The sequence below is a fragment of the Podarcis melisellensis genome (assembly GCF_964234715.1).
Source record: "Podarcis melisellensis genome assembly, chromosome: 10".
Lineage (NCBI taxonomy): Eukaryota > Metazoa > Chordata > Lepidosauria > Squamata > Lacertidae > Podarcis > Podarcis melisellensis.
The window spans coordinates 1501053-1528161 of NC_138542.1; the positions used below are offsets into that span (position 1 = coordinate 1501053).

Here is a 27109-nt window from a genome sequence, read left to right on the forward strand (position 1 = left end):
TATTCTCACTGCTTAATAACAAAAACAAGCAGCAAAGATGATGACTACTTGTAGCAAGCCTGAGTTTCCGTGTATTCCAAATATAATGGGGTTAGGCAGAAAGATTATATGTGACCCCAAAGTACAAAGGTGGTGGTGGGGAAGAGCTGTTTTGTACCACATGCCCCTACTCCACAGCAATGGATGCCCAGAGACTGCTTCCCCTCTGGGGGAGGGGCGCTAGCCAGGTTTTTTCCTTGGGTGAAGCCTCCAGAGGGCTGCCATTGAGGGTCTCAGCCGATGTATGTGTGTACACAAATGTGCATGGAGGGGTGCCAACCTGGGTCTTTGACCCAGTGAAATAAAGCCTACTTTCAACCCTGCCCAGAGATGGCTTCCCGATTCTGTATGTGTATATAAACCACATATTTTCTTTGAGCCACATTTTCAGAAGTAATATTTGCGTGAGCAAATGCAGCTACATAAGAACATGAATAATTCCCAAAATATATAGACGAACCTCTTACATGTGTACCTTAAGTATGTATACAAACTCAATGAGGTGTGTGTGTGCTTTTGCCAGGTAATCTCATTTATATTAGGTCTAATTTGAGACAAACTCTCATCTATCTCCTCATCAACCCAAAGAAGCCTTTCTCCTTTCTGATCTTTCATAGAAGAATAGCTCTCATTTTGAAGAGAGGTCTATCCATATTCTGCAAATGAATATATTTATATAGATACTATATTATACTATACTATCCGGAAAGATTTAAACATTTCTTCAGTGGTCCTTGAAGCATCTCTCTCTCCAGCCACACCCGAGGGGGGCACAGCCTTCTCCGCCGCCCCTCACTCCAAGAGCCTCTCTCTCGAGGGCTGCCCTCTGCTCAGGACCTGGGCCTGTCAAGGGAGAGGCCTCGCTCGCAGCCAACCTGGCTCGGCTCTTCCAAAGGCGGCCGAGCGGGGCCCGGGGGCGGTCCCGCCTGCTCCTCCCGCCGCCGCCGCTCCGCCAACCGGGGCCGGGGGCCGGGGCCGCCCCTTGCTTGTCCGGGCTGCGGAGCGAGCGAGCGGGCCTGATGGCGATGGCGGCGGCTCGTGTGGCGCTGGGAGCCCGAATGGGGTCTCGGCGGGCGCCGGCGCCTCTGCTGCTGCTGCGGCGGCGCTGGTACCGCTCCGAGAGGGGGGTCTACGGCTACAAGCCCAGCCGCAAGGCGGAGAGCCGAGCTGCCGACGGCGCGGAGCCGCGCGATTCCCGCAGCAGAGCAGGTCGGCGGGGGGGAGGCGGGGAGGCCGTGCTTTGCTATATGGGGGGGGGGGGAGAAGAGCTTTGCCCGCAGGCAACCCAGATCCACTCCGCGAGGGGCCCCTTCCAATGCCCCCTTCAAAGGTCCCTCACCTGAGAGCAAGGTCCTCTGGGCGCACGGGGACTTGGGGTATTCTTCAACATTATTACTGATACAGCGGGGGGTTGGGAGGGGGAGAGACTTTATAAGCAAGCTTTTGGTGTTATTTTTCTCAAGGCATACCAAGTGTTCTTTGTTATTTACTTCTTTTAAAAAATAGAAGTAAGATAAGGCAAGACATCTCCAAACTTCCAAAAACTATGCAGAGGAAACAGCTTTAGAACAAAGCATAGAATCATAGAATCATAGAGTTGGAAGAGACCACAAGGGCCATCGAGTCCAACCCCCTGCCAAGCAGGAAACACCATCAGAGCACTCCTGACATATGGTTGTCAAGCCTCTGCTTAAAGATCTCCAAAGAAGGAGACTCCACCACACTCCTTGGCAGCAAATTCCACTGTCAAACAGCTCTTACTGTCAGGAAGTTCTTCCTAATGTTTAGGTGGAATCTTCTTTCTTGTAGTTTGGAACCATTGCTCCGTGTCCGCTTTTCTGGAGCAGCAGAAAACAACCTTTCTCCCTCCTCTATGTGACATCCCTTTATATATTTGAACATGGCTATCATATCACCCCTTAACCTCCTCTTCTCCAGGCTAAACATGCCCAGCTCCCTTAGCCGTTCCTCATAAGGCATCCTTTCCAGGCCTTTGACCATTTTGGTTGCCCTCCTCTGGACACCCTGGGGAACCCCACTAGTCACTCTTCTTCAGGATGAAGAAGAACCATTGATGAACACCCTTTGGGTTCAGTCAGTCAGCCAGTTACAAATCCACTGAGTGGTAGCATAGTCAAGACCGCATCTTCCCTGGTATTGATGTCAGACTGACTGGGCGGTAATTATTTGGGTCCTCTCGTTTCCCCTTTTTGAAAATAGGGACAACATTTGCCCTCCTCCAGTCTGCCGGGACTTCGCCTGTTCTCCAGGAATTCTCAAAGATGACTGCCAGTGGTGCTGAGATCACATCTGCCAGTTCTTTTAATACTCTTGGATGCAGTTCATCTGGCCCTGGAGACTTGAATACATCAAAACTAGCCAAGTATTCTTGTACTATCTCCTTAGTTATTCTGGGCTGTGTTTCCTTTGCTGAATCATTTGCTCCAAATTCTTTACGTCAGGCATTGTTTTCTTTATCGGAGAAGACTGAGGCAAAGAAGGCATTGAGGAGTTCAGCCCTTTCTGTGTCCCCTGTTTGCATTTCACCATCTTCTCCTCTGAGTGACCCCACTGTTTCTTTGTTCTTCCTTTTGCTACGAACATACCCATAAAAGCCTTTTTTGTTGCTTTTAACCTCTCTAGCAAGCCTGAGTTCATTCTGTGCTTTAGCTTTTCTGACTTTGTGTCTACACATGCTGGCTATTTGTTTGAATTCCTCTTTGGTGGTTTCCCCCCTTTTCCATTTTTTTGTACACCTCCTTTTTTAATCTTAACTCAGTTAAAAGTTCTTTAGATAGCTACCCTGGCTTCTTTAGGCACCTTCCATGTTTCCGTCTCATTGGTATTGCCTGAAGCTGTGCTTTTACTATCTCCCTTTTAACAAACTCCCAGCCATCATGAACTCCCTTTCCTTTTAGTATTACTGTCCATGGGATCTCACCCAGCACTTCCCTAAGTTTTATGAAGTCGGCTTTCGTAAAGTCAAGAAATTGAGTCCTAGTATGCTTGGCTGCTCCTTTCCGCTGTATAGTAAACTTCAGAAGAGCATGATCACTCATGCCTAATGATTCTTCCACATCTACCCCACTAACCAGGTCATCAACATTGGTTAGGACCAGATCTAAAATGGCTGTTCCTCTTGTTGCTTCTCCCACTTTCTGGACAATGAAGTTGTCTGCAAGGCCAGTGAGGAATCTGTTTGACCTTATGCTCTTGGCTGAGTTTGACATCCAAGAAATATCCGGGTAATTGAAGTCCCCCATTACTACTATCTCCCTCCCTTTTGCAGACTTGGCCATCTGTTCCAGGAAGGCATCATCTATGTCCTCCATTTGGCTTGGGGATCTATAGTAACAGTGACCAATGAGGTCACTGTTATTCTTCTCTCCCTTAATTTTGATCCAAATGCTCTCATTTTGGCTTTGAGGTTCTAAATCTTGGATCTCTTCACACACCACTCCTCCTCCTTTCTTGTCTGGTCTGTTTCTCTGAAATAGATTGTATCCCTCCATTATTACATTCCAATTGTGGGGCTTATCCCACCAGGTTTCAGTGATGCCTATTATGCCATATTTAGTTTGCTGTACCAAGAGCTCAAGCTCATCTTGTTTATTTCCCATGCTTTGCGCATTAGTGTACAGACATTGAAGTCCATTAATCATTCCCCCGTGTCTCTTATTTAAGGATTTTTTCCTCCCACCACTAGGTCTGCGTGCTGTTTGCTCCATTTGGTCTATGACATTTGGATGATCATCTTCATCAATTGATAGACTCCTACCTTCAGGAGCACTGTCTCCCTCCCCCACATTAGTCAGTTTAAAGCCCTCGTGATGAGGTTTCTGAGATTTTTGGCAAAAACATTCCTCCCAACCGTTGTGAGGTGCAGCCCATTGCTTGCCAGAAGTCTATCTTTAAGAAACTGCAGTCCGTGATCTAACCGTTCCTGTTTACACCATTTGCGAAGCCAGCTGTTCACTTCCATTATTTTCCCCTCTCTCCCTGGGCCACATCGTTCAACTGGGAGGACAGATGAGATGACAATTTGTGCATTTAATTGCTTCAATTTCCTGCCCAGAGCCTCGTAGTCTCTTTTGATCTTCTGGAGGCTACTGCTTGCAGTGTCATTGGTTCCCACATGAACCAAGAGGAAGGGGTATTTGTCAGTGGGTTTTATGATTCCTTGCAGTCGTTCAGTTACATCTTGGATCTTAGCCCCGGGGAGACAGCACACTTCCCGAGACATCTTGTCAGGCCCACAGATCACTGCTTCTGTTCCCCTCAGTAGGGAATCCCCTATCACCACTACACGCCTCCTCTTAGGTTTGGTCGGGGTTCTTCCGTGAGCTGTCCGTTCCAAGGTCGCCTGCACATTCCCTGAGGACTGACTTTGCTGCTCGTCTTCATATACCTGATTGACTGTAATGAGGGAGAGATCCTCAAATGGAGTCTGCTCTTTGTCTAGGGGAGCAGGACCTCAAAGCGATTGTGTATTTCTAAAGAATCAGAGCAAACCCTGGGCCTCCTACTTCTTTGAGTCACGTTTCTCCATATATCTGGCTATTGCTTGCAGCAGTGGATGGGCAGCCACATACACTATAGATCAATGATGAGTCCTCTGAGGAGGAGAAATTCAATTAATCTAATATTTGCTAAGTTTCTTTTTTTTTAAAAAAAATAATTTTTATTAACCGACCAATCAAATCAAATCACATCACATAAATTCCAAATTACAAAGCCAAATTTTAATTTTATTGTGGGGGTACCCATATTTCAAGTTCCGAAGGGGATTCCAATCATCTTCTTGCTGCTGTGTTAATATCCACAAATGTGTCCAAATAATGTTCATAATTCTATCCATTCCTATCTTGCTGTTCCCACATCTCATCTTATTCATATATTTTTCTTTTTTCTTTTTGATCTCTTCTGATAATCTCCTTAAGCATGTAAACACCAGTTATAGTCCTGTGTGAATTTTTCCGTTCATCCAATCACCATATCGAGATGGTTTCCATCACTTCCATAAATATCATCACTTCCATAAATAAAAGCACTCTTTCCATCATTAATCTTCGCAAATCTGTCGCCTTCTTTAGTCCTCTGAGGAGGCTCGCCCGCAATATGAAAACAGATCCATTCCTCCTCCCAGACATAAGTCTTTCGACAGAACTTGCCAAAATGGCAATGCTGTTTTTTACTGCGTCATCCCAAAGCTCTTATACTTTCCACGATCTCCTTAAAACATGCTTTTGGTTAGAGATTATCTCCACACAGTCTTAAATCATCAGCTTAGGTCGGGGGTCGGCAACCTGCGGCTCCAGAGCCGCATGCGGCTCTTTAACTCCTTTGCTGCGGCTCCGGGGCGGAGGCGAGGGGAGGAGGCGCATTTTCTGGGCGGAAACACGCAAAAAGCCGCTTATGATTGGATCAGACACAGAGGCAGGACGCTGGCAGCCAGGGACAGGAAGTTGATAGCTGTGTTGCTTGGTAACCAGGAAGTTGCGGTCGCCATTTTGAGCTAACCACGTGGTTTGGCCCGGCGGCCATTTTAGGTGAGGCACTCTGTTGTGGGAATTGGATACTCAGGCTTTATAAGTGACAATATATGCTCAATTGGTGGATTGGAAGAGAACAAGTTATTTAAGTTAAGCATTTTAAGAGCTCATAGAGGTTTGACTCTGAGTGTTATTATATTAAAGCGCTTTAATTAGGGCTTTAGCTCCAAGGATATATATGCAACCCTGAAATATAATTAATTTGATTGCTTTAATAAGTGCTTGCAGTAGTCAACTTATTGCTTGATTCCAATTGTATTTAAGCTTATCGAGTGTGGATTCATTTTGGTAATTTAATTCATTTGGTTGGAACTTTAAATTCATTTTGGTTGACTAAGAGAAAGGGCAGATCAATTGCTGCTGGATTCTGATTGTATATCAATTTAATTTAATTGATTAGATTCATTTGGTTGATTTAAGTCCTTTGGTTAGTTAATTAAGAAACAGTATTTATTATTGCAGGCCAATTTAATTACTTAATTCCGTTTAAATTAACTGGAAGTTGGTTCATTAGGCCAACTCATTTTATTTAGTGGTTACTTTAAATTTATTTGCTTGATCAGGAGCAAGGGCAGTTACTGCCCCCTGCCTACAGTGCCCACCCCTTCTGTTTAAAAAACAGTTGAACGCAATATATATATATATATACGAAAGCATATATATATATATATATATATATATATATATATATATATATATATATATATAAAAAATAATAATATTCAAAATAAGATAAAATAAATAAATAAATAAATAAAACTTGACGTAGATCAATAACAACAATAATTTTAAACGCATAGCTATTCTTTAACTGGGGTGCTCGGCTTACTGTCGGCTTCTGATTCCTACTTTTAAAACAGGGCTAATTTGAATTGAAATTGGTAAATAGTTAAGTAATTATATAATTATATATAAACATGAAAAAGTATGCATTTGGAGTCCTGTCGGTCTTTGGTTCCACATATGTATGTGAGCAGGTCTTCTCCAACATGAACTATATTAAAAACAAACATCGATCACGCCTCACAGATGACAGCTTGCAAGCCTGTGTGAAAATGAAGGTGACGTCTTACAGCCCTGATGTGCAGACACTGAGCACTGAGGTTCAGGAGCAAAAGTCCCATTAACCTGGTTACCTGGTTGTAAATTAAATATTTTAATTAGCTATTAATTTGTCCTTTTTTCTTGAGATTTACAGCTGACTGCACAATCCTGCATATAGAGCATTAAGGCAAGAAACAATATATACAGTGTTATATTTGTTTTAAATGTTGCAATGTTTTTGCGGCTCCCAGTTGTTGTTTTTCTTCGGAAACGGGTCCAAGTGGCTCTTTTTGTCTTAAAGGTTGCAGACCCCTGGCTTAGGTCATTTAAGCGGCATTTCTGACTTGTGGGGGGGGGGGATTCTTGGTTAATCACATAGCAAAAAGAAATGAAAGTCCGTCCCCCCCATCCAGTCCCGTTGCCGACATACCGAGCCTTGGTGTGTCTTCTCATGATATATTCCTGTTTATCCGACCCATCTTCTTTCTCAGAGATCTCTTCACTTAGCAGTCTTTACTCCCCATTCTTCCTTAAAATATGTGCATTTGCTTCCTCCTAATTGTTTCTTTTGAAGTTGCTGCAGCTAGAGGCACGAATCAGAGACAGCGTCCAGGAGAGCCAAGGTCCACACAAGGGCTTTCTGCCTAGTCCCCCCACCCCCTCAAGTTTGGGGGTGGTATAGGGCACAGCAGGCAAGGGCAGTCCCCCCCACTCGCTTGGGGGAACCGGGAGGCTGCTTACTCCCATCACAGCCTCTTAATTACCTCGTGTGGGTTGGAGAGATGTTATTATCGGCCATCTTCCAATGCGCCCCAGTGGCCCCCCAATATTTGCTAAGTTTCAAACCCTTCCATGATCTTGTATCTCACCCCACAGTGTGAGAACCAGGGTGCAATATAGAACACAGATGAACTTGAAAATAAAACTTTGAAACTCATGGCATTTTTTACTCTTATGGAATGTTCTTGGCAATAATTAAACATTGTGGGCAAACAACGGGTTTAGTCTAGTCTACCAGGCTTTTTCAGATCTATGAAAAACCACAATGGAACATCATCTGGTTATTTGGGGTGAAGTGCTCATGGTAGCAGCTCTTTTTCTCCTTTCAACAAAGCCAAATGAAGTGATGGAAGTTCTGAACAGATGTTTAGTAGAAGTCTGGGACTGAATGAGAATTCATAAACTGAGTCCCGACAAGACAGAGATGTTAATAGTAGGGAGCCTGATTTGGGAGTTCATGCTTCCCTGGTTCTACATGAGGTCATACCAGCCTTGTAAATAATCCCATCAGGAGTACCAACTTGAATAAAATATGGGGGGGCACATAATTCCCACCCTGCATGATTGATCACATGACATGGCTGGCTCCCTCAAATACTTTGGGGGGTGAAAGGACCTCAGCTCCTCGGAGTTGGCTCCTATGAAATCCATAAAGGTTAATAGCCTGGAAAAACCCAAGAAACCCAAAAGTAGTGCTCTGTTTTCATGCTCATCATGGAGAAAACGGTTGCTCTGCTGCAATCATTGAACTACAGGTTATTAACCTCTTAGCAGGCTATGATGAAATACAAAGCTGGGGCATGCCCTCCAGAGGGATCAGGTGCTGCTGGACCCTGTGTTGCTCCTGGATTCTTAGGCTGTGGCTGATTCATCAGCCAGGACCTCTCCTAGAAAAAGACAATCTGCCAACTGTTATTCAATACTTAATTACCACCAAGGTCTGCTGCTGGTCATGAGCTCTATAAGGGGAGAATCCTTTGGATGCTTCCCAGAAACATACAAATGTGGCTGCTTGGTTAACCTTAAACCAGCTAACAGTGATTGCCCAAAAGTGAGCTACATTGCTGACAGGGACCTGCAGTCAGTGGCTTGTTGTACATCTAAGCATTTCCATAGGCTCACAGAGCTTCCTTATGTGTAGGTAGGAGAGTACACATAGTAGAGCTTTCCTGACAGCTCCAGGCATGCATCCTTTTGAATGCACATAACGCTTATTGAAGTGCATGAGAGAGACTCCTCAGATGGAATTCCATGGGTGCATTAGAGAATCCACAGAGCAGGGAGACAGGAATTTTTATTCGAAGCTTTCAAAACAAAATACACTCACATTTTTAGCCAGTAGTTTCTGTAACCACATCAAATGGGCTTTCCAACTTAAATTTTCATGGTTTATAATAATTGGTATCTTTGCACACTGCTAAAAATAGTCTTTGTTCTCTTGTTTTTAGTAGACCACGGACTGGCTCGCTTGGTGACAGCATACTATGAACATGGCCACAAAGCTGCCAAAATCAACCCTCTATTTACTGGCCAAGCTGTGATGGATATGGTACCTGAAATCCAAGTTTTGACTGAAGTTCTTCAAGGACCTTTCAATACTGCAGGTAGGAAAGAAAAGCGACTTTCATGCCGGAATGGTGAAGTACACCCCCCCCCCGGTTGGTTAGGTAGCAGTCAAGGAAATAGTACATTGGGTGGTTTTGTTAATACAGTAGACCCGCAGCTTACACAGGGATTACCTTCTGGAATAGTGCATAAAGTCAAAATTGCATATAGCCAACACAAATTGGGTGCAATGGTGGGATTGCCAAAGCCTTTTTCCCTGGATGCCTACCTCTTTTATCATTTTTAAAACAATTTATTCCAAGCGTGTACAAGTTAAATGTGTGTAAGTTGCAAGTCTCCTGTATAATATTTGAGAATTGTGGATCTGTTACACTGCAGCAGTAACTTCAGAATGAACACCTATGAGTTATTTTCTAAAGGGAAGAAAAAGAGAAGTTGTCTTATTGAAGGACCACTTGGCAGAAGAGCATCTTAGAGCTTGATGCTCAGTGTTATTAATGTATCAATATAATCTATTAGACAATATTTTATTCCAGGACTTTTGAACATGAGAAAGGAGGAGGCATCCCTAGAGGATATATTGTCTTACCTGGGCCACATATACTGTGAACATATGTCTATAGAGACCAGTCAGCTGTCAAGCTTGCAAGAAAGAGAATGGATTGCTAAACGGTTTGAGGAGCTGAAACAAGAAGCATTCACTACTGAAGAGAAAAAGTATTTGTCCAAGCTCATGCTAGAATCTCAGGTGCATTGTATAAGTATGTGTGTGCATATAGTATAAGAAAAAGAATGAGAATGAAATTATTTCTAGGGGTAAAAAGTAGCACCTTAATTAAAGGATTATTTATTCATTATTTTAACAGAACTGATATTTTGAGGATTTTTCTGGCAAATGATTTATTTCATTATTTGCATTACAGGCATAGTAGTTTTTACATGAGTTTGATAGCCTTGTTCTGCAGCATTTTGTGATTCCTAACAGAAACTGAAGTACTTTCAAGTTAGTAGTTGCATTAATTTTGAAATCTTAACTGCAAGGGGAAATTTTTCCTGTTTGATTTGCACAAATGGGCTTTTCAGGAAGAGAAATGGAAAGGCTTACATCTATGGAACAGAGAAAATACAGGTTACATTCCGAAGCCCCGTGCACTTATGTGAAATTGCGTATAATCGTGCACCCATTTTAAAAGCCTGCAAACACCCTATTCTGCCCCTTTTTCTGACGTGTTTTGATATTTTCAGGTAACTTTCAGGTTCAGACGCACGTAAAAAGGTTGCTGCCTGTAGTGCATTTTGATCCTAGTCTTATCACAAGTGCAAATGATAAGCTATACAAGCCCCTGGTGTGTTTTTTTTTGAAAAAGAAGGTGGAGTGATGCTGCCCCACTGCATGTTGGGCTTATCAATGTTGCTGAGTAGGCCCAAATTCCAGGAGGCAATGGATGACATTGCATAAAAAACTCCTAGTGCTAAATTTTGAGTGTGAGTTTTTAGTAGATTTACTAGTGTAATTAACTACTGCTAGACCAGTGTATATATGTATAACATTTGTTGTTGTTTAGCCGTTTAGTCGTGTCTGACTTTTTGCCAGAGCATGCCAGGCACTCCTGTCTTCCACTGCCTCCCGCAGTTTGGTCAAACTCACACTGGTAGCTTCGAGAACACTGTCCCACTATCTCCTCCTCTGTCATCCCCTTCTCCTTGTGCCATCAATCTTTCCCAACATCAGGGTCTTTTCCAGGGAGTCTTCTCTTCTTATGAGGTGGCCAACGTATTGGAGCCTCAGCTTCAGGATCTGTCCTTTCAGTGAGCACTCATGGCTGACAACAAAGACTTCAAGTAGTCCTGTCAAAATGCTTATTTCCCCATAGTGATTTTTGAATATGCTGACAGTACTGATCTGTGGGATCATTACTGCAAATACAATATATTGTTTTGTGATGCCCCAACTTTCTGTAACAGACTGTGTTTTAAACCAAATTTGTCTAACCAAACTGAAATAGGCTATTTGAGTATTCATGAAGGAAGCAAATAAACAATTTTGTTCAGTTTTCTTGATGTATATTTTTATAGCTATGACCTGGTGGAAAGGTAACATTCTAGAACCTCTTATCTACAGTTAGTGGGTTACACATTTGATTACTGTGGTTATACCCCATGGGTTTGCACAAACTTTCCACCTCCCTCAGCGCTTCTCTGTCTAACCAGGATTGCCTTCACAATTTGACCCGTGTTTCAAAATGCATTTGCAAGCCATAGTTGGTTAGCAAGGCAATCCTGGTTAGCATTAATCGTGGTTAGCAGTGATGGCAGATGTAATGCTTCTTAGCACTCTCACCAAATCGTAGTGAGAAGATTGCAAATGTTATATCTATACCAAGCCTGAATCCCTATCAAAGATACATTCTTCTAAATATGTAAATATATAATCACCATTCACATTTTCCAGGAATTTGATCATTTTTTGGCTACAAAGTTTGCCACAGTGAAAAGATATGGTGGTGAAGGAGCAGAGAGCATGATGGGTTTCTTTCATGAATTGTTAAAGATGTGCTCATACAGTGGGGTGACGGACATCGTACTTGGAATGCCTCATCGAGGCAGACTTAATCTCCTCACCGGCCTTCTTCAGTTTCCACCTGAGGTAAGTGGGGTTTTTTCTTAGGTGTGACTAATTTTGATTTGAAAATACACATTTCCATAAAATTGGTGGCAAAAGCTGCAATGATACTAGATTCTTTGGGGTCGCCCTCTTAGACATGTTTAGAATTTCTTTTGACAACCCAAATGTAACAGTAACAAATATCTTAACACAAAACGATGCATTATTTAACTTGATGTGGAAAAGTCATGTGGAAATGCTGAAACCTTGACCAAAAAGCTTCATTTACTTTAATTTGTTAAATGTATCTACCTCCCTTCCTCCAAAAGGAATTTGAGGTGACAATTCCAAATAACCCACAAGATGAAACATCTGTGAGAAATATTTCTGCTATGTACTCTCCTTGACATTCCTTGTCAAAATCATACTTGATACTTTCACCATTCAGACTGCTTTACATATGTTGCAAGTTCAGAGGATTTTCACCAAAACAGTAAAACAGTGCCACCGTATAGTTACTCTGTGTTCCAACTGAATGTTAAATAGAACTAGTAGCAAATACAGTATTCACAATTGTCTTTGTGACACAGGCCCCTAAACTCTAGCTGAAACATAATGGCTGCCTCACAATGGCAACTTCAAATGCTTCTACATAGCCATGGTTTTGTATAGAGGTCAAACTATTTGTCCCCCCAGTCCAGTGTTGCATCTTCTGATAAGCAAAGGCCTTTCCCATCATGGTAGCAGATATTTTAAATTGTAGACACCTGGTGTTGAATCTGGGACCTGTGCGACTGCGCACAACATGTGCTCTGATATGCGTTTGGTACCTGAAGGCCTAATCCTGAAAGAGACTGCATGTGAATGCAGCATATGCAGAGCCAATATGGAAAGAACAATGGAGCGAGTGGCTTCTAGGGAATCTTGGATTCAAACCCCCATTCACCTGTGCCTTTGGGCTGGTCTAACTCTCTTAGGCTAACCCAGTTTTCTGAGTGCATGTTCTGGAAGTTGGGCAATAGGGGCAGTACAGGATTCCTACTGGTGTACCGACCTCCCCGCTGCACCAAGGATTCCCTGCCCGAGCTGCTTCAGGTCGTGGCGGATATGCTCCTGGAGACACCTAGCTTGGTTGTCCTGGGGGATTTTAACATCCATGCCGACACGACCTTACAAGGAGCCGCTCGGGACTTCGTGGAAAGCATGGCCTCCATGGGGCTGTCCCTGAATAAGTCTGGCCCAACTCATAGCCACGGACATGCCTTAGACTTGGTGTTTACCTCTACGGATGTTGGTGATCTGACATTAACTAAAAGCGAAACAAAAGAAGTGCCATGGTCAGATCACTTCCTGGTGCAACTGGACTTCTCCGCAACCCTTCCCCTCCGCAGGGAGGTGGGACCGATTCGGATGGTCCGCCCCCGCCACTTAATGGATCCAATCGGCTTCCAGAGAGTGGTAGGGGATGCTTTATCCCAAGTTGATGGCCTTTCAGCTGATTCCCTGGTGGCCCGCTGGAATGCGGAGTTAACCAGGGCAATTGACTGTCTGGCTCCGAAGCGCCCTCTCCGATTGCATGGAGCCCGGACAGCCCCGTGGTTTTCCCCGGAGCTGAGGGTGATGAAACAATCGTTGAGACGGCTAGAGCGCCGGTGGCGGAAAACTCATTCTGAATCAGACCGGACACGGGTTAGAGCTCAACGTCGAGCCTACCAAGTGGCAATGGCGACGGCGAAGAGGGCCTTCTTCGCCGCCTCCATTGCATCTGCAGAAAACAGCAGCAGGAGACTTTTTCAGGTGGTTCGCAGTTTATCGGAACCACCTGTACCACCGGGGCCTGGTAGGGACCCCAAGATCTCCTGCAATGCTTTTGCAAAGTTTTTTGCAGATAAAATCGCTCAGATTCAGAAGGAGGTAGACTCCACCGTGGGAGCAGGGCCAGGGCGGGAGAGTGCTAGAGTTCTGTCTGGTCCTGTTATATGGGATCAATTCCAATCTGTTACCTCCGAGGATGTGGACAGGCTGCTTGGACGAGTGAAACCGACCACCTGTCTCCTTGATCCTTGCCCATCCTGGCTGATAAAAGCGAGCCGGGAAGCGCTGGGCGATGGGCTCTGCGGGGTGGTGAATGCTTCCCTCTGTGAGGGAGCCTTCCCAGACCCGCTGAAAGAGGCGGTCATTAAACCGCTTCTTAAAAAAACATCTTTAGACCCGGCCAATTTGGCCAACTATCGCCCAGTCTCAAATCTGCCATTCTTGGGCAAGGTGATTGAGCGGGTGGTTGCTGAACAACTCCAAGCACGCCTGGAGGAAACGGACCATTTGGATCCCTTCCAATCGGGATTCAGGCCTCACCATGGGACTGAAACTGCCTTGGTCGCGCTGGTTGATGATCTCCGGCGGGCTAGGGACAAAGGTGAGAGCTGTTTCCTAGTTCTGCTGGATCTCTCAGCGGCCTTTGACACCATCGACCATAACATCCTTCTGGACCGTCTAGAGGGGCTGGGAGCTGGGGGCACTGTCATACAGTGGTTCCGCTCCTTCCTCCTGGGCCGTGTCCAGAAAGTGGTGGTGGGGGGTGAGTGTTCAGACCCCTGGGCTCTCACTTGTGGGGTGCCTCAGGGTTCTGTCCTCTCCCCCATGCTTTTTAATATCTATATGAAGCCGCTGGGAGAGATCATCAGGGGGTTTGGACTGGGTGTTCATCAGTATGCAGATGACACCCAGCTCTACCTCTCCTTTAAATCAGAACCAGTGAAGGCGGTGAAGGTCCTGTGTGAGTGCCTGGAGGCGGTTGGAGGTTGGATGGCGGCTAACAGATTGAGGTTGAATCCTGACAAGACAGAAGTACTGTTTTTGGGGGACAGGAGGCGGGCAGGTGTGGAGGATTCCCTGGTCCTGAATGGGGTAACTGTGCCCCTGAAGGACCAGGTGCGCAGCCTGGGAGTCATTTTGGACTCACAGCTGTCCATGGAGGCGCAGGTTAACTCTGTGTCCAGGGCAGCTGTCTACCAGCTCCACCTGGTACGCAGGCTAAGACCCTACCTCCCCGCGGACTGTCTCGCCAGAGTGGTGCATGCTCTAGTTATCTCACGCTTGGACTACTGCAACGCGCTCTACGTGGGGCTACCTTTGAAGGTGACCCGGAAACTGCAATTAATCCAGAATGCGGCAGCTAGACTGGTGACTGGGAGTGGCCGCCGGGACCACATAACACCGGTTCTGAGAGATCTGCACTGGCTCCCAGTACGTTTCCGAGCACGATTCAAAGTGTTGGTGCTGACCTTTAAAGCCCTAAACGGCCTCGGTCCTGTATACCTGAAGGAGCGTCTCCACCCCCATCGTTCAGCCCGGACACTGAGATCCAGTGTCGAGGGCCTTCTGGCGGTTCCGTCATTGCGAGAAGTGAGGCTACAGGAAACCAGACAGAGGGCCTTCTCGGTAGTGGCGCCCACCCTGTGGAACGCCCTCCCATCAGATGTCAAAGAGATAAAGAATTACCTGACATTCAGAAAACATCTTAAGGCAGCCCTGTTCAGGGAAGTTTTTAATATGTAATGCTGTACTATTTTTAACACTGATTGGGAGCCGCCCAGAGTGGCTGGGGAAACTCAGCCAGATGGGCGGGGTATAAATAATAAATTATTATTATTATTATTATTATTATTATAACCTTCAAATGCATTGTTATGAAGTGTAAATGGACAACCCATGTATGAAGCTCAGAGTTCCCTGAAGAAAGTGAGGGTATAAACAGTATTAGGTCCATTGGAGCCAACTCATGGGGACCAAGGTCCCTTTGCCCCCAATAAAATATTTGAGGGGGCCCGGCCTCCTCTTGTAATCAGTTGTGCTGCGTGGGGCTTACCTCCCTCCCCATATTTTATTCAAGTTGGTAGGGTGGACTGCAATAGAAGGAGGGCTGAGATTATTATTTTGAGACCTGAATCTAACAGGGGGAAGACCTGGGTCATTGCTCCAAAAGTTTGGGAACCCCTGTAATAGATGACTGCTTTTGTTCATCTGCATTCAACATACTCTGCAACTGTGTTTGAAACTTCATATTCCTATCCTCCTGTGAAGCTGATGTTCCGTAAGATGCGAGGCTTGAGTGAATTTCCAGACGACTCACCAGCAATTGGAGATGTCCTATCTCACCTGACTGCTTCAGTGGATCTTGATTTCGGGTCTCACCGACCTATTCATGTCATCCTGTTGCCAAACCCTTCCCATCTAGAAGCCATTAACCCTGTGGCAGTTGGCAAAGCAAGGGGGAGGCAGCAGTCTCTGCTCGATGGGGACTACTCTCCAGACAGTTCTGCACAGCCTGGAGACAAAGTCATCTGCCTGCAGGTATTTTGACAGCCAGTGAGCAGGGTTCTGGAAGGGGTATCTTAACATTTCAGACAACTTGATGTGATGTAATGATATAGATAGGACTAATTCTCTGGTCACAGGAAATAGCCTGCAGACATCTGTTGTATTGTCAAAGCTGAGCAGGGCACAGACTGATCAGTGCCTGGAAGAGAGGTTAAGAGCATGCTAGTGGTTTAATTAAATCAGTGACAACATTTTACTTGGAATTCAAGTTCAAAAAAATATGGAAGGCCTGTGCCTTCTCTAGCAAGTTTCAGATTGAAAGTAGTGGCACTCTGCGCAGGGGTTTGGAATGTGGTGCTTCCTTGATTTCCTGGCAGATGAGTTGCTGCTGCATTCTGGGAGCCAGCGTGGAAGGGGCTGGGGCATTTGCACGGAGCCAACCACCCCAGCGCCCGGCCCCTCCCACTCTCCCAGTAAATGGCAGCAGTGCTTTGCTGGGAGGTCAAGTAAGTGCTGCCACCTCACCCCATCACCTGCCACTTTTGGAAAGCTACACTAAACTTCCTAACTAAAGATTATAGCTGAAACATTTTAATCCCTCCCCTGAACAAATAAGTCCCCTCAAAGAACTGTCAGTGGTTTCTGACGTAACTTCTCAATTTCTTTTTGTAATATAGGTTCATGGTGATGCATCTTTCTCTGGCCAAGGCATTGTTCCTGAAACTTTTACACTTTCCAGTCTACCACATTTTAGAATAGGAGGAAGCATTCATCTCATTGTTAACAATCAGCTGGGCTACACCACTCCAGCAGAGCGAGGGAGGTCATCTCTGTATTGCAGTGATATTGGTATGTATCATGGGATTCAGTGGAGGCGGAATGGTTATATGTTCTAAGGATTGAGAAGGTGAGTGTCTGTGACCAGCAATGGAGCGTATGATACCACCATGTGGGGCGGCTGCATGGGGCGCACTCTGTGCCCCTGGGTCATGCCCATGGAGTGGAGCTGCGCTTGGGTGTGAGAAAGCTGCCTTGGCAGCATCCTTGCGCATCACCACCCAGCCGAGGAGAGGGGTGGCAAATTTGCCACTGACTCTCCTCTCTCTGCCCCCAGGTCAGGCTTGACCCAGAAGTGGAGCTGCGGCTTGCAGGTTTGGGCCGTCACACAACAAAGCTTGCTTCCTTGCGCACCTTCCAGAGCCAGGCTCTGATGGAGTGCCTGGTCGCACCCCCTCAAAAACATGTTCCTGATGCCATGCCCCCCGCAGCCCCCACGCTTTGCCACTGTCTGTGACCAGTTTTGAAAGTTAACAACAACAGCAACAATAACAATAATTTACTTGTGCCCTGCCCATTGGACTAGGTTGTCTCTTGAGTGGTTTCCAACAGAATATAAAAACACACATGAAACGTCCCGATATGGGGCTGCCTTCAGGTGTCTATGGAAGGTTGTATAATTGGTTATTTCTTTGACATCTGGCAGGAGGGTGTCCCGCAGGGTGGTGCCACTACCAAGATGGCCCTTTCTGGGACGGTATTGCAGGGACAGTCGCTTCTACTTACTCTTATCACTTCTGAGTTCTTTTCCAGAAGTGAGAGGAGTTGGAGAGACTGGACCTGTATCTGAGAATGCTTACGGGGGGCATCACTGGTGAATGTGAAACTGCAAAAATATAAATAGACTGCTATATTTAAAGTGATTTAATTTAATTATAATCCTGGCTGGTGGCCACAGTGCACCAGACATGGTTTGTGACCAGCCAGGTGCTTGAGAATCCCTTCTGCTTTCGCATTCATAGGCAACAAAAACAGGAGGTGCGTCCTGCCTCTCATGAACTGTCACACATTTCTGGTGAGCTGCATTTACCTTAAGTTGGTCGTATGTTGTATGAGACTGAAATATTCTTTCTCTCATTCTTAGGCAAGATCGTTGGTTGTGCAGTTATCCATGTAAATGGAGATGACCCTGAAGAAGTAATCCGAGCCACTAGATTAGCTGTTGAATACCAGCGCCATTTCCGTAAGGACGTGATTGTGGATTTGCTGTGCTACCGGCAGTGGGGCCACAATGAACTGGATGAGCCATTCTTCACTAACCCCACCATGTACAAAATTATCAGGTATGGCTTAGTGCAGGGTTAGGAACCTTTCTTGTGCTGAAGGCTGCATTCCCCCCATGGAAAGCTATCTCAGCCACATTCTAGTAAGACATTGGGCAAGACCTACACACAATCAGATGCCCTTAATCAGGGGTGCCAACTTGAATAAAATATTGGTGGGGCCCATGTCATCTCTGCCCCACATCATTGATCACATGACGCAGTGCACACACACCATTTGAATGGTAAAGTGAGATGAGCGCCACAACCCCGGAGTCATTCGCGACTGGACTTAACTGTCAGGGGTCCTTTGCCTTTACTTTTTTAAGTAACACGAAGGTCTACATCTCAGAGACATTTTCTCTGCTTTGATCTTCTTGTAGCAGTCTTTCTTGCAGAGGTAGAAGCTACATTTGCACACTCTGAAAAACTCTAAATCCAATTTACTTCTCAGCAGCTCCCCTCCAAACAGTTAATAGGTGGAAAGGGACTCAGCAGGCCTGATGAAATCTATATGGGGGCATTTCAAAAATATTTTTAAAATATTTAAATAAAATTCCTTCTGTAATGTGTAAAGTACAACTGTTTAAACAAGCATGCTCTACCTGGTCACTTTTATTTTGGACAAAAGGAGCTGTGGCGTCCCAGACTGGATTGGGAGTCATTACTGGTTTTCTGCAGCAAGTCACTCCTTTTGGGTTGCTTTTTGCCCATTTGCTGTTTTCAGTGTATGAAGAGATGCACAAGAGGCAGACAGGGAGAGGCAGAGGGAGAGGCAGAGGCAGAGGCAGAGGGAGAGTGCACTCCCTCAGGTTTACAGGAGTGACTGACATTTACCCCATGCTTCCATTAATAAGCAGGTAGTCACATTCTGTACTAACTGGAGTTTCTGAACCGTTTTAAAAGGGCAGCAGAATGTAGAGGACATGACAGTAATCCAAATAATAGGCAATGCCATACATTTCAATAACATGTTTCCCCTCACAGGTCACGTAAGAGTATTCCAGACACTTATGCAGAGCGTCTGGTAGCCCAGGGACTAATGACACAGGAAGAAGTGTCTGAAATAAGGACTTCCTATTACTCTAAACTGAACGAACATCTTGCCAACATGACTTTGTACAGCCCTCCACCCACCAATCTTCAGGCTCATTGGAGTAACATGGTGGAGCCCTCGCCAAGGATCACCACATGGGATACCGGCGTACCAATTCCACTCCTTCAGTTTGTTGGGGTCAAGTCTGTGGAGGTGCCAGCGGAAATGCAGCTGCACAGCCATATTCTGAAGACACACACCCAGGTGCAAAAAATAAAATAAAATATGAAGTTAAACTAACACATGCCTTCAAGCTGGTTCAGCTCTTTCCTAGTGCACAAACAATGCTTGATGGCTTTAGGGAAGCCGACTAATTAGTTTTTTATAATTACATGCATTTGCATATTGCAAAAAGCTCCTTTTTGTGACATAGTAACAACTAAATAGTTTCCTGTAACATTTGCTTATAGGAAGGGATTACTGATTAGCTAAACAAAAGATTAAACTGTTACCGGATAATAGAAATATAACTATTGTACAGAAAGTTGCTTCTTTTGCATGCACAAAGTAGCCCAGTGGCGTAGCGTGGGTTGTCAGCACCCGGGGCAAGGCAAGTAATTTGCACCCCCTAACCCGTGGATTTGCGCCCCCTAACCCCCAGATGTTGCGCCCGGTGCGGCCAGCTCCCCCTGCACCCCCCACGCTACGCCACTGAAGTAGCCAAAGCAGATAAACATGTGAAGTAGATAATGCAACTGAATCTCTTGATGATGTGTGATCCAGAAACCAGACAGAAGCTGGGTAGACCTTCCAGAAGTTGAGGTAACAAGGCTGTAATATTTGAATATTTTTGTTTTGTACAGTCAAGAATGCTGAAGATGGAAGAAGGAGTAAAGTTGGACTGGGCCACAGCTGAAACGTTAGCTTTTGGTTCTCTGCTCTGTCAAGGTATTTTATGTTTTGAAATATAATAGTTTTTCTATTGTGACTTCTTAGCTACCTTGTGTTCCTTGGGAAGCAAGAGGGATATGAGTTTTTAAAATAAGTATCTTGTACAAAAACTGCCCTCAAAAGTAATCAGTAGCATGCATCCAAAAGGAATACTTAGATACAAGTGCTAGAAGAAATGGATAAAGGGATGTTTCATCAAGAAGGGTTTCATCAATTTGGTTTTGAGATCTGAATAAAAGCCAGCATTGGTTTAAAGAGAATTCCTGCAGGATACTTGGTATCTGTTATTCTGTTGGTTACTGTGGTGCCTGGGCCCCCGGGGGTGGGTGGGCTTGAGCTTCCCTTGTGACGCCGGCATTGCTGCAGCTCACCAAGGCAGTGCAAGGGGGCAACAAAGTCGGGGTGGCATGGACGCACCAGGGGGAAGACCACAGTGGCTCTGCTGCAGTAGCCACACAGCCCTGCCCTGTCGGGAGGACACTGGCCACTCCAGGCTGGGTAGCTGTACTTTTACTCCATACTTTGCTTTATACAAAGGTTTTAATATTCGCCTGAGCGGACAGGATGTTGGCCGAGGGACATTTAGCCAGAGACACACAATGCTGGTTTGCCAAGAGACGGGTGAAACCTACATCCCTTTGAATCACATGTCGCCAGATCAGAAAGGTTTCCTTGAGGTAAAAGTTGCATTTTTAACCGAGCAGCATTTCATTGACATCATGATCCTACTGTAATCTGCTGTTTATACTTCTGAAAAGCTGCTTCATAGCTAAGTTTTTGAATAGATGAAAACAAAGATCCCCAGTTTTAAGCGTGCTGAATTTCTCACAGTGCCATCAGAAGTCAGTGACCTTGAGGTCAATGGGACTTACTTCTGGGTAAATGTGTATGTTGCTACTTCCTATGACCACCCCTGCATTAACCGTCTTTTAAAAAATAACTGGTAGCCTCCTGCAGTAGTTATGATTAAAAAAGAAAATGCTTTTTTGTGTGTGGCATGCATATTTCTTGACGAACCACTGTTTAGCTTACGAGTTCTCACATTCTTTCTCTGTTAGGTGAGCAACAGCCCCCTCTCAGAAGAAGCTGTGCTTGGCTTTGAGTATGGAATGAGCATTGAAAGCCCCCAATTGTTGCCTATTTGGGAGGCTCAGTTTGGTGATTTCTTTAATGGAGCTCAGATAATATTTGATACATTTATCTCTGGAGGTGAGATTCCAGTGCCAGTGCCAAACAGAAAAGCATTTAGATCTGTTTTTATTATTCTTGCTTACTCACACGTGCTTCCCCTAATATCTCATCACTTCAGACTTTCTTTTATATGTTGCTCCACATTTAATTAGGTTTCATTTTTATTTTAATGCTTTGTTAGCCACCTTAAGTGAGCTTCTAAAAGACAAGGCTTAAATTCTATTGAATTAATAGTTTCATTTGGGCCATTCACAATTCTAAATACTCTACTAGGGAGTAAGTCTCATGGATCAGACTTATTTCTGAGTAGACATACATAGGATTGTGCCGTTGGCTGATCACTCAGTGATTGGCAGCTGAGTGTATGAGCTGTTTTCATGGAAAAGCATTGGGTGTGCAGTGGTATCAAGTGATAAGAAAGCCGTTTCTGTTGTGTATGGGCTTTGTGGTCATTTCACACACGCAGATGCTATAGCCCTCAGGTGTCATGTACAGATGTGTGAGCTCAGCCACAGTAGAGGTGACTTTCAGCTTGCAGCTTAATGTGTTTCTTATGTCCAAGAGGAAGATGTGTGAAACCTTTGGGATTGCAATATTGTAGTGTTTCAGAGATCTTTCTGAAGCAGCAACTTTGTTCTTGGGTCGCTATGTAAACAATAAGAGGAAAGTGTAAGTGAATGTTCATAAAATCTGACTTCTGTATCAATTAAAGTGTATGACAAATGGTCTTTCCTGCAGCAAGAAGAGCAATTAGATCAGTGTTTCCCAACCAGTGTTCCGCGGCACACTAGTGTGCCACGAGACGTTGCCTGGTGTGCCGCGGGAAAAATTAAAAAATTCGAAAGATATCCGGAGAGGCGGCCTTCAGGCGAGTTTTAATTTTAATTTTCCTTCTCCCACTTAATGCCCCACGCTCGCCTGAGCAGCTTGCAGTCCTCGGTAACCACGGCGACCCGAGGGAGGGGAGGGAACAGGGAAGTCGAGGGTGGCGGCGAGCCGCGATGACGTCAGTGGGCCGCGCCGCCTCGCCCTGGCACGGTGTGAGAGCCCCGGCTAGTGGCGCGAGCTTCGGAATAAGTGGGATCCGCGTGCGCGAGACCGAGATCGCGGGTAAGGAGCTCAGCCCTGGGCAGGAGGAAGCGGGGCCGCGCGTGCGGGCCACATCCCCACAGAGAGCGAGCCTCCCCCGGCCCACCACTCCGGGCAGGTCCACTCGCATGAGGGGGCGGCGATGGCGACGGCCGGCAGCTTGCCTGCAATGCCATCCCTCGAGCAGGCGAGGAGCCCGGAGGCTACCAGATGCGAGTCCTCTTTCCCACCCTGCTCGGGAGTCCAGAACACTTGGTCGCATTCAGGCTCTAGAGTGGGGAAGCGGGGCTTGTGTCTGGGCTGGACACATTGGGCTGCCTGTGCCGCTCGACCTGCGGGGAGAAATAAGGGTGGGAGTCACGACCGTGAGGCAGGGCTGCCAAGTGTGGCAGAAGAGGACACGGCCGTCGCATCTGTCCTTAGGTAGGAGCTTCTTCCGTGTCGACCTGCTGCCCTAAAGTCTTGGCTTTTTTCTTGGCTTTTTGGCGGTTGGCACAGAAGGAAGGCAAGGGGGAGGGGAAAAAATTGAAACTTACACTTTCGTGCGTCCCTCCCGACGTGACGTTGCGCGCTGACGTCACGGGGCTGTAATGGTGGTGTGCCTCGAGATTTTTTTCATGAAACAAGTGTGCCTTTGCCCAAAAAAGGTTGGGAAACACTGAATTAGATACTATATTAGCTGAAGGATGGGTAAGATCACAACATAGAAAGTGACCCATTCTAAGTGATGAGGATCTTCTTGTGTGGACTGTGATAATGTAGAATCCTGGCATCTAAAATGAATCAGTCTTCCTTTCTCCACTCCAGGGGAAGCAAAGTGGCTCCTACAGAGTGGAATAGTCGTTCTTCTCCCACATGGGTATGACGGTGCTGGACCGGAGCATTCTTCTTGCCGAATTGAACGTTTCTTGCAGGTAGCCAGACAAGACATGTTCTACAAGCTCATGCTTCCCATGCTTTACATGCATAAGGTTCCGGGTTCAATTTTTGGCATCTCTAGGTTCATGGAGGATAAGGCTGTCAATGGCTATGACTGTTGTTATCTGTAGATCGCAGGGCAGTTCACAACATAAAAATACAACATAACACAAAAAAATGCATGATGCAAACAAGAACAAGCACAAGCCAATAACACACCCTCTCCTCACCCATGATGGTTGTATATTACCTCCATGATCAGAGGCACCTTACTTCTTAATGTAAGCTACTAGGAAATGAGAGCAGGGAAGGGATCTTGCTAGTGGGCTGCTGCAGGAAACGGGGCCTTGGGCTGGATAGCTGTTACTGTTCATATTCTGAGAAAGGTGAGGCTGACACTTCCAGCACTGTCTTATACCACATCAGGTAATTTTCAGCTCAGCTATGTTCAGACTTGGCCAGGATGAGAGAAGTACTTTTTACATGGCTATATTGTGAAAGATTGTTCTAGAGAATCTGTCCTTCTACGCACCAGTCAATTGTAGAGAAGTTTGCAGACACAAATTGCCATTGCAATTTATAAAACTACAAGTGAGGAACTCAAACTATATCCTTGTTCTTCCTGTGTGCAGCAATTATTCTGTCTGTGGTGTTTCTTCCTGTTCTTGTAAGTTGTGTCTTTCTTTCCCCTGGTTGTTGCTATAAATAAGAAATTGTCCAGTAGCACCTTAGAGACCAACTAAGTTTGTTCTGGATATAAGCTTTTGTGTGCATGGACACTTACCCCTTACCTTTCCTGCCCCAACCTGGCCACATGTGACGGTCATCTCCAGGCTTGACTACTGTAATTCGCTCTACGCAGGGCTGCTCTTGAAGTTGTCCCAGAAACTGCAGCGGGTGCAGAATGCCGCAGCGAGGCTCTTCACGGGGTCTCTGCCATGGGAGCATATTCACCCAGTGCTTTTCCAGCTGCACTGGCCCCTGGTGGAGTACAGGGTCAGATTTAAGGTGCTGCTTTTGACCTTTAAAGCCCTTCATGGCCTAGGACCCTCGTACCTACGGGACCGCCTATCCCGGTATGCCCCACGGAGAGCCTCAAGGTCCATAAATAGCAACACCCTAGTGGTCCCTGGCCCAGGGAAGTCAGATTAGCCTCAACCAGAGCCAGGGCCTTTTCAGTCATGGCTCCGGCCTGGTGGAAGGCTCTGCCTCATGAGACCAGGGCCCTGCGGGATCTGATTTCTTTCCGCGGGGCCTGTAAGACAGAGTTGTTCCGCCTGGCCTTTGGCTTGGAGCCAATTTGATTCCCTCCCCCTCTTTCTTTTTTCTTTTCCTTCTCCTCCTGCGATGCTACATTTTAATATTTTAATGTTTCAATATTTTAATGTTGTATTTTAATTTTGTTTTTAAGTTGTAATCATTCAACTTGTTTTTATTATTGTTTGTAAGCCGCCCTGAGCCCGGCCTTGGCTGGGAAGGGCGGGGTATAAATAAAAATTATTATTATTATTATTATTATTATTATTATTATTATTACTATTCAGATACTGGTTGTTGCTGTTATCCATCATGCCTTGGGCAAAGCTGATATCCCATTGTTGTTTCAGAAATTTCTCCATTGCTCTGTCCCTGTGCTCGTTGTTTTGCAACTTTAAAAACAGCAGCTGTACTTGGTTTTTTTTAATTTGTTTTGCATTTTTTGTTCATTTGTTTCACAGATGTGTGATAGCTCAGAGGAGGGTGTGGATGGTGATCATGTCAACATGTGTGTTGTGCACCCAACAACCCCAGCACAGTATTTCCACTTACTCCGTAGACAGATGGTTCGAAACTTCCGGAAACCTTTGATTGTTGCTTCTCCAAAAACTCTGCTCAGGTTGCCTGTGCGTAGAAAGATTTCTTGCTTTGCTTGCTACTCCTAATTATTCTAAAACATCACTTGTTAGCACAGCCACATACTGTCAAAATTACAGTTTTTTCATGAAGGTCCTGTAACTTCCTTTGTAGTTCCAATAACATATGGGCGAATGGACCTCTGGACAGGGGCAGTGGTGTGGTTAATTCCCACCTGAATGTTGCCAACCTGGGTGTGGGAGCTAACCACGTTACTGGATCCCTTTGTATGTATACAGTGGTACCTCGGGTTAAGAACTTAATTCGTTCCGGAGGCCCGTTCGTAACCTGAAACTGTTCTTAACCTGAGGTACCACTTTAGCTAATGGGGCCTACTGCTGCCGCCGCGCGATTTCTGTTCTCATCCTCAAGCAAAGTTCTTTAACCTGAGGTACTATTTCTGGGTTAGCGGAGTCTGTAACCTGAAGCGTCTGTAGCCTGAGGTACCACTGTATTACCAAAATGCCATTGGGAATAAACCAGGGAAGTAAATCTGTGTTGCTCTGGATTCATCCTATGTTGTATTAGGCATAAGATGTTTGGAAGGGTCAATTTTTATTTTTATTTTACTCTATATGTGTTTGTGTAATTGTGTAACAAACATACCTACATTATTGAACACGATCTGTTATTTAAATGACCTTTCTATGTGTTTAATATTTTACATTTCATCTAACTTCTGAAAGATCTGTCACTTCAGTGAGATATACTTGTCTTGCACTTTTGACTATTCATGGATGTTTATCAAGAATCTTAGACATCTTAATGACCAAACAGTTTTATTAGCTAGTATTTCCATACTTGTTCCTAAGTTGTCCCCAGCTAGTCATATAAATCCAGTGCTTTTTTCGGGGGGGGGGGGTGTGCGAGGACATGAAGACCCCTCAACATTTTGTGACTCTTAAGTTTGGCCTCATTGAGGGGCAGTATTTCAATATGAGAAGGAAAAAGAGTACCCCTAAACTTTTCTTTTAGAAAAAAAACACTGTATAAATCTAATGGTTCTGAAATTTGTCATGCTTAGATACTTTACAGTTGCTGAGTGAAATATCTAGCTCTTCAAATGTACTTGATATGCATACATTCAGCCCCCCTTTCCTTTCTATAGGCTGCTGCGTCAAGCTTAGTAGAAATGGCCTCAGGAACAACGTTCAGACCAGTTATTGGTGATTCGACGGTGGATCCTAAAAAGTAACTGGAACTGCGGTCTTGTATTTAGTATTCAACATTCCAAATAGTAGCAGGCAGTAAAATAGCACGATAGCACACGAGGAAGTGAAAAATTTAAGCATGACTGAGACTCATAGATTTAGAATGAAGATTAAGGCTGCAATCCTATACCTGCTTACCTGGAAGTAAGCCCTGTTTAATGCTCTCAGGATCCAATGGCTTGAGTAAAACATGTTTCTCTGATTTAACTAGTTGCTTTTGATTATGTCCATAAAAGACAGGAGTGGGGTGCCTGATATTCAGCCTTTTGCTTTGTGGGTGACTGGATTACCAGCTGGAAGATTGACAGGGGCCTGCCATTGCCATATTGTGCTGGCAGGATTGTGTATATCTGACATGGTCCTATGGGATAGATTGGATTAACACATGTACTGTTACCTGGAGACAGGTAGGGATGTAGTGTGCATGTACAAGTGGCAATACACACCTGGTCCCTGTTTGCCTGTGCTGAGTCTCCTGTTCCCTTTGTGCTCAGGCCCCTGGGATGTCTTGTTCCCTGTAAAGTCATAGGTTTCGGTTGTACGTGCCTATAGTATAAAAGCAGAATCATTATCTTCATATTATTTCCTAGATTTATATCCTGCCCTTCTTCCAAGGCAGAACAAGAGCAATGTTTTAAACCTAAAAAAAACCCCAAACACCTCTGTAGGGGGAGTGCCCAAAGTCACCCAGTGAGTAGTATGGATGACCAGGAGTTTGAAGCTGGGTCCATGCATAGCCCACTGGTGAGCAGCCTGTTTTATGCAGCCTTAACATTTTTTATGCTGTACTCAAGGTCTGAAAGTTCCTCATTCTT

General features: G+C 45.2%; 1 protein-coding gene across 2 annotated transcripts in view; it reads left to right on the forward strand.

Annotated features, from left to right (window-relative positions):
- Window positions 1-1076: 1076 nt before the first annotated feature.
- Window positions 1077-27109, forward strand: part of DHTKD1 (dehydrogenase E1 and transketolase domain containing 1) — a 31849-nt gene continuing 5816 nt past the window's right edge. Inside the window, exons 1-14 of one of the 2 annotated variants that reach the window (XM_081927655.1) lie at window positions 1077-1248; window positions 8864-9019; window positions 9518-9729; window positions 11434-11628; window positions 15670-15939; window positions 16584-16755; window positions 17828-18026; window positions 18993-19305; window positions 19905-19989; window positions 20530-20669; window positions 21051-21201; window positions 23080-23186; window positions 24909-25073; window positions 26192-26274. In XM_081927655.1, the coding sequence (XP_081783781.1) occupies window positions 1098-1248; window positions 8864-9019; window positions 9518-9729; window positions 11434-11628; window positions 15670-15939; window positions 16584-16755; window positions 17828-18026; window positions 18993-19305; window positions 19905-19989; window positions 20530-20669; window positions 21051-21201; window positions 23080-23186; window positions 24909-25073; window positions 26192-26274 (2399 nt within the window). In that variant the 5' untranslated portion in view covers window positions 1077-1097. The remainder of the gene's footprint in view (window positions 1249-8863; window positions 9020-9517; window positions 9730-11433; window positions 11629-15669; window positions 15940-16583; window positions 16756-17827; window positions 18027-18992; window positions 19306-19904; window positions 19990-20529; window positions 20670-21050; window positions 21202-23079; window positions 23187-24908; window positions 25074-26191; window positions 26275-27109) is intronic. The other variant, XM_081927656.1, reaches the window with a different exon arrangement.